This window comes from Emys orbicularis, chromosome 1 (assembly GCF_028017835.1).
Source record: "Emys orbicularis isolate rEmyOrb1 chromosome 1, rEmyOrb1.hap1, whole genome shotgun sequence".
NCBI lineage: Eukaryota > Metazoa > Chordata > Testudines > Emydidae > Emys > Emys orbicularis.
The window spans coordinates 364,841,975-364,849,185 of record NC_088683.1 but is presented as its reverse complement, the minus strand read 5'-3'; the positions used below and the strand labels follow the sequence as shown (position 1 = coordinate 364,849,185).

At 53.2% G+C, this 7,211-nt stretch overlaps 1 protein-coding gene across 1 annotated transcript; it reads right to left on the bottom strand.

Moving 5' to 3' along the window:
• Window positions 1-6,275: 6,275 nt before the first annotated feature.
• LOC135882122 (olfactory receptor 51G2-like) lies at window positions 6,276-7,211 on the bottom strand. Its single transcript, XM_065408921.1, has one exon. It carries the CDS (start codon window positions 7,209-7,211, stop codon window positions 6,276-6,278), a length of 936 nt encoding a protein of 311 aa, XP_065264993.1.

Below are 7,211 nucleotides of genomic sequence, written 5' to 3'. Positions count from 1 at the left end.
ATTAAATTCCTGTGACATCACTAAACAGGAACCCAAGAACAATTCCTTTTCCAGATGAAAACGCTGAGTCATGCTTTCTCCTGGATCTATTCAGGGACAAATCCATTGGCCAGGGCAAGGAGCAGGGTCACAGTGAACAAGCAACTCCACATGAGTTCCCAGTGTGACTCAAAATGGGCTAATGTGACCCATAGGGACATAGGCCTGGAAGGGACATGCTGGGTCCATGATTCTAGTTCCCTGCTATCATAGGAGACCCTGGCATATCACCCGGTGCATAAGCCTGTGTAAGCAGGGTCTGAGTGAGTTCTCCCCTGACAGCTAGCTGGGAGAGGGAGAGACTTCAGGAGCAAACTGTATTTACATAAACACACCTACTCTGCCTCGATATCCAGCGAATAGAGCGGTGTTGCTCAAAGTGATCAGCTTTGGCTGGTGTTGGGTTACAAATCACTGTAGTACTGAATGCAGGGTGGTCATAGGCGTGCGCACGGGGTGTGCCGGGTGTGCCCGTGCACACCCTAATGCAGAGCAGTCAGAGCTGTGGGGGGCGGGGCTGTGTGTATGGCTCTGCGCTGAGCCAGATGCTGCTAGGAGCCTGAGGGGCGTTGGACAAGGGGCGGGAGCAGTCGGGGGACAGGGAGCAGGGTGGTTTGGGCCGGGGGGTGGGGTGCTCTCACCTCGGAGGCAGCTCCCCCGTCCCCAGCATCCCTGCGTGCAGGGAGAGTCTCGGCAGACGCAGGGCAGCTCCGCATGCTGCCCCCCTCCCAGCGCTGACCCGGTTCCCAGCCCATTGGCCAGGGACCCCAGCCAATGGGAGCTGTGGGGGGGCGGTGCTAGAGCTGCCTGACCGCGCCTCCCCAGCACAGAGGGGGAGGGAGCTGCTCCAGCTCCTCTGGTTCAGCCTGCCCTGCCTGGGACCAGTGCAGGGGCCGGGTCGTTCTCGGCCAGCATGGGGGGGGAAGGCTCGTCTGGGCCCCAGGCAAGGGGGTTATGAGGAGGGCAGGCCCCCACCCACTCTGATTCCCCCACCAACCCCAGCTGTGATGCTGGCTCATCCCAGGCAAGGCAAATAGCCCCCGCCCAGCAGGCCGGTGAGTGTGGTTGGGGGGCAGGCAGGCGGGGGCGCTGGGTCTCTGGGGATGGTGCTGGGCAGTGGGGGTCTGTGTGGGCTACTCCTGGGCCCCAGGGGCAATGAAAACAGCTCAGGTCCCCCTCCTGCAGCGTTCTTTGCTTCCCTGCAGAAAGTGAAGGAGAAACAGGGGGGTGTGATTGGGAATGTTCATGGCATAGTTTGGGGGCATTACCCCCCAAATAGAGGTGAGGGGTGGGGGGCCACATGGGATGCAAGGTCACTCTACTTCCCCCCCCCCATTTCTGTGAACACCACTGCGCTCCAGCTTGGTTGGCGCTCTCTGTGCCCGCCCTGTAAGTGCCATCACGCCATTGGTCAAGGGGATGTCCAGGGGGTGGGATTTGGTGGGGACTCTGTTCTGAGCTGCGGCGTGGTAAGGGGTCCGGGCTGGGTGGGTTGGATATGGGCTAGAAGGTCTCGGGGGCAGTCAGGGGACGGGGAGCGGTTGGATAGGCATGGGAGTCCTGGGGGTCTGTCTGGGGGCAGGGGTGTGGTTAAGGTTCAGGGCAGTCAGGGGACAGGTAGGGGGTAGGGTCCTAGGAATGCAGTTACAGTGGGGGGGGGTCTCAGGAGGGGGCAGTCAGGGGACAAGGAGCAGGGGGGGTTGGGGGTTCTGAGGGGGCAGTCGGGGGCGGGAAGAAGGAGGGAGTGGATGGGGGCAGGGCAGGGGCGGGGCTAGGGTGGGGCTCCCTGGGTGCACACCCTAATGAAATGTGCTGCGCACGCCTATGGGGGTAGTGAAATGTTGTTATTATTGTTGTTGTCTTTATTGTATGAATAAAGGGGAGCAGATCTGTGCTTAACATGTCCCAAATGAGGGGGTCCTCTGAGATAAAAGAAACTCACTAAGCTAGGGGCTAGAATGACAGACTCCTGTGAAAGTGAGAGGGCTGGAGACAGGTTTAACCTAAGCAGGGCCAGCTCCAGGCACCAGCTTCTCAAGCAGGTGCTTGGGGCGGCGGCTCCGGAGAGGGGCGGCACGTCCAGGTATTCGGCGGCAATTCGGCGGACGGTCCCTCACTCCGCCTGGGAGAGAAGGACCTCCCGCCGAATTGCTGCCGCAGATCGCGATCGCGGCTTTTGTTTGTTTGTTTTGTTTTGGCTGCTTGGGGCGGCCAAAACCCTGGAGCCGGCCCTGAACCTAAGGGTCCCCAGTCTGATGTAACTTGTTCCTGCCCACTCTTCAAAGATGGAGCTAAATAGGCTCCATTAGGAGCCTTTTGTTCTTTTAAGTTCTCACATGAGAGCTGAAATCACTTGTGGTGGAACAGCTTTTCTGCCTGGCCTTCTACAACCTGAAAATAATCTTTGAGGCAGCAATCACTAAGAGACTGCCCTGCAGAGGTCACAGCAGAGAGGCAAGTGGCAGCAGAAGGGAACTGACAATAGGCTGTCAGTCAGTAGGCCCTCACTGACCAAGGACAACCATAGTGAGTGGGGTGAGGTGAGGGAGCAGAGAGGGGCACAGTAAAGGAACTTTTGGTTGTAGAACTCAAGACTATGAGGCAGAAGGCTCTGCCTCACGCACTCTGGGGTGGGTGTCCTGCTCACGGTTTTAGGATTATGAATCCTGCTTGAGGCATTTCCCTAATTATTGTCTGGTGACTTCTCTCCTTTCCCTAAAAGTTTCTTTTCTACACTCAGTCTCTGGGCTTGCGAGTGGGAAGGCGCCCATGGGTAGGCTTTAATTGCCCAGGTAACTGGGTGGGGCTTATTGATAGATATGTTGGCGTGGCTTCACTTGAATCACTTTCAGCTTCTTTGTTTTTCTCTCGAGTTTTTTATTTGTTGTTGCACAAATGAGCCAAAGATCCACTGTAATAAGAGCAAAAGCAAAACTGTGATTGTGGTCCCTACTTACAATGAAATGTGCATACCGTGCCGTAGCTAATGGATTCATGTACAGATGTCAAGGACTTTGAATAATGCTATGCAAGCTTAACTGAAATCCGTCAAAATGCAAAGCGCCGTCTGAGGACCGGATCTGTCTGGAATGATCCGCATGGGTAATTCTTCATTGCTGTGCTTCAAATATGCACAGGAAGGTTTTTTCCCCTAAAGCGTCTCATGCCTCCCCGCCCGCCCAAATACATTCTGCACCCCCAGGGGGGCTCGCCCCCATTTTGAGAACCTCTGGACTAGATGATCTAATGGCTCTTTCTGGCTTTAAATTCTATGATTCTATGAATCATTATCTTGAGTGGGTCGTTGTCTTGGTTGCAACTTGAACAATTTCCTCCTCTGAATGCTGACAGACACTCAACAAGGATAGACACTGGCCAAGAAGAATCGGGACGGCCACAATAAAACCAGGATGTATCATCTCTTTACCCTCTAAACCATGTCCTTTCCTGTCTTTGGGGGAGTCTTACATTTGTCCCACACTTCGAGCTGGGAACAACACCCCATCTATGCTAAATGCTTATCACCAAGCAGATCTGACTGGACACCTCAGTCTCTTCCGTTCGGGTGCTTGTGACCAGAGCTATAGAGTCACCCCCGGCCTCCTTAAAACTAGTAGGTTTATTAGCAAACAGCGCAAAGCATTGGAGAAAATGGTTATAAAATAGCAGGCAGCTGTCACATGTCTACACTCATCTATCTCACGTCTCACTACAAGCTAAGTTACACAGGCTTTGCTCTGGAGACAGAGAAACAGAACTGGCCCAACTTACATTCTTTTGGGAAACCAATGAGCTCTTGGAAACCAGCCTAGTTTCCCGGTGTCTCTGAGAGCATCTTCCCATGTGTTTGCTCCTTTCTTGTGGAAGCAGCCTTTGCTGAAACCTGTGTGAGCCTGGGCCCAGTCACCATAGTGCTCAGCCGTGTCCATGGTAAACAGCCAATATGATTTAGTTGGGGATTGGTCGTGCTTTGAGCAGGGGGTTGAACAAGATGACCTCTTGAGGTGCCTTCCAACCCTGTTATTCTATGATTCTATGAAGCTGACCTTTTCCCTGAGACTGCTTTCTCCCAGCCAGACATCTAAGATGATGCCCCTGTGACCATTGCTACCTTTCTTGTTAGTTAGACCCATTCAACCTCAATGGCTGCAAACACCATTTTGGTGCCTGTGCTGAAACGCTCGGCCTCTCTCTGATACTCCAACGATCCCCTCAGAAATCCAATATTATCCCTCACTATCACCCCCAAGCACCCGCACATCTGCCACAGACACCAAGGTGCTGGAGTCTCAGGGCTTCCCAGAAGCAGCTGTCACAGGAGGCTGTGGTAAGGGGCCTTTTATAGAGAAATGTTAGAGGTGTTGCTCTGTGGAACCCTGACATAACCATGATCTTTTAGTCTCAGAGTATCTGAGCACTGTGAATGTATTTATCCTCCCGCCACAGCTGTGAGGCAGGGCAGGGCTATTAGCCACCAGTGCAGAGGCTCAGAGACAGCCAATGGCTTGGCCATGGTCACACACGTCAGGGAATCAAACCCAGATGTCCTGAGTCGCAGAGCCGTGCCCAGACCACAGGACCAGCCTTCCAGCCATCTGAGCTGAAAGCTTAAGCATATTCTCACCAGCAACCACGCACCGCACCATAACAACTCTAACTCAGGAACCAACCCATGCAACAAACCTCGATGCCAACTCTGCCCACATATCTACACCAGCAACACCATCACAGGACCTAACCAGATCAGCTACAACATCACCGGCTCATTCACCTGCACGTCCACCAATGTTATATATGCCATCATGTGCCAGCAATGCCCCTCTGCTATGTACATTGGCCAAACTGGACAGTCACTACGCAAGAGGATAAATGGACACAAGTCAGATATCAGGAATGGCAATATACAAAAACCTGTAGGAGAACACTTCAACCTCCCTGGACACACAATAGCAGATGTAAAGGTAGCCATCTTACAGCAAAAAAACTTCAGGACCAGACTCCAAAGAGAAACTGCTGAGCTCCAGTTCATTTGCAAATTTGACACCATCAGCTCAGGATTAAACAAAGACTGTGAATGGCTATCCAACTACAGAAGCAGTTTCTCCTCCCTTGGTGTTCACACCTCAACTGCTAGCAGAGCACCTCACCCTCCCTGACTGAACTAACCTCGTTATCTCCATACTGATTTATACCTGCCTCTGGAGATTTCCATCACTTGCATCTGAAGAAGTGAGGTTCTTACCCACGAAAGCTTATGCTCCCAATACTTCTGTTAGTCTTAAAGGTGCCACAGGACCCTCTGTTGCTTTTTACAGATTCAGACTAACACGGCTACCCCTCTGATACCAGCCATCTGAGTGGTGACAGGCCTGGCTGGATTCTCTGCTGTGACAGCAGAGCTCCCCCGTGAGCTGCGGAGAGCGGGGAGGGCCAGGAGCCAGTTCCAGGGGTTTGATTCACTGGCCTGTTCTCCCCCTGCCTCAGCGCAGTTTAGAGCAGCCTGGGGGCTGGGCTGACCTCCGCCCATTAGTAACTTCTTCCAAGAGCATGGCACAGTGTAGCCAAGTCCCTGCAGACAGGGGCCTCCCCAGAGTGCCCCCTTGGGGCCAGAGGTAGCCCTGCAGGTGCGCTGCCCTTCCCTCTGAGGTCCTTGCAATGACTAACTCTCAGCCTGGGATACTTAAAAGGAGCTCGCTCTGTGGGGTCACATTCATTCAGTCATCTCCAAAACACAAGGTCTCCTTCCCTACAGCCCCATCCTCCTCCTTTACTCAGGAGCCCCCCACCGCTCTGCTAGCTGGGGCCAGTATTGGTTAAAACTTCCCACATCCCTATTCCTCCTTTTCCCCTGAAGCTCCGCCCCCTGTCCCATCTCTTCCCACTAAGCCCTGCCCCCTGCTCCTCCACTTCCCCCAGTGCTCCGCCTCCCAGCCAGGCCAGAGTTCGGCTATGGTAAGAGCTGCCCCCGGAGCACAGGTTGCTGTGGGGAACCCTGCACTCTCCACTTTCCCTGAGTTGTACATCCTGTGGGAGGGGCCTAAAATGTGGAGGGTCTGGGGCTCCTCACAGTGGCTCTGGCTCTCTGGGCAGCTCTTACCACAGCCTGGCTCTGGCTTCCAGCCCGGAGATAGGACAGAGGGAGGGACCTCAGGGGAAGAGGATCCAGGATGGAATAGGTGGCTGTGTTTTTTGTCTCCCGTGTCTCCAGCCCTGGAGACGGGTGATGAACTGACACTTCACTTGACAAATGCCCTGATTATCCTCTGACGAAGATGTTTGCTTTTCACGCTGTACACGATTGGATTTATCAGGGGTGGGACTAGCAGGTAGAAATAGCCCAGGACCATTTGAAGCAAGTGAGAAGAGCTGTTACCAAATCTGTGTATCACAGCCAGGCCAATGTCTGGTGTGTAGAAGAGCAGGACGGCACAGAGGTGGGAGACGCAAGTGTTCAGGGCCCTCAGGCACTCTTCGTGGGACGCGATGCTCAGCACTGTTTTGAGGATCATCACATAAGAGAGGAAGATGAGCAGCGAGTCCAACCCCATCGTTAAGAGTGCAACAGACAAGCCATAGATGTTGTTGACTGTGATATCCGCACAAGCCATCTTCATGACATCCTGGTGCAGGCAGTAGGAATGGGAGAGGACATTGTCTCGACAGTATCGGAACCGTTTCAGGAGAAAGGGGTATGGGAATGAAGTGGCCACCCCTCTTAGCACAAACACCAATCCCATCTTGGCTATTCTTGGTGGAGTTAAGATGGCAGCATATCTCAGTGGGTTACAGATTGCGATGAGGCGGTCAAAGGCCATCAGTAACAGCACGGAGGATTCAAATTTTGCAAGCGAGTGGATGAAGAACAGCTGGGCAAAACAGGCATTTAGGCTGATCTCCCTAGAGTTGAACAAGAATATGCCCAGTATTGTCGGTATGGTGGTTATCGATAAGCCAAGGTCTGTGACGGCCAACATGGAAAGGAAGATGTACATGGGCTCATGAAGGCTTGCATCTGTTTTTATAATGAACAGAATGATCGAATTTCCTACTATCGAAATAACATACATTAAGCAGAAGGGGATAGAGATCCAGAGATGGACGTCTTCCTGCCCAGGAATCCCGGTGAGAAGAAACATTGCAGAGTTGAAGTTGGTGTCATTGACAGCTGACAT

Bases quoted from the DNA above. Each gene is read 5' to 3' on its own strand.
- LOC135882122 (XM_065408921.1), bottom strand. From the start codon at position 7,211: ATGTCAGCTGTCAATGACACCAACTTCAACTCTGCAATGTTTCTTCTC.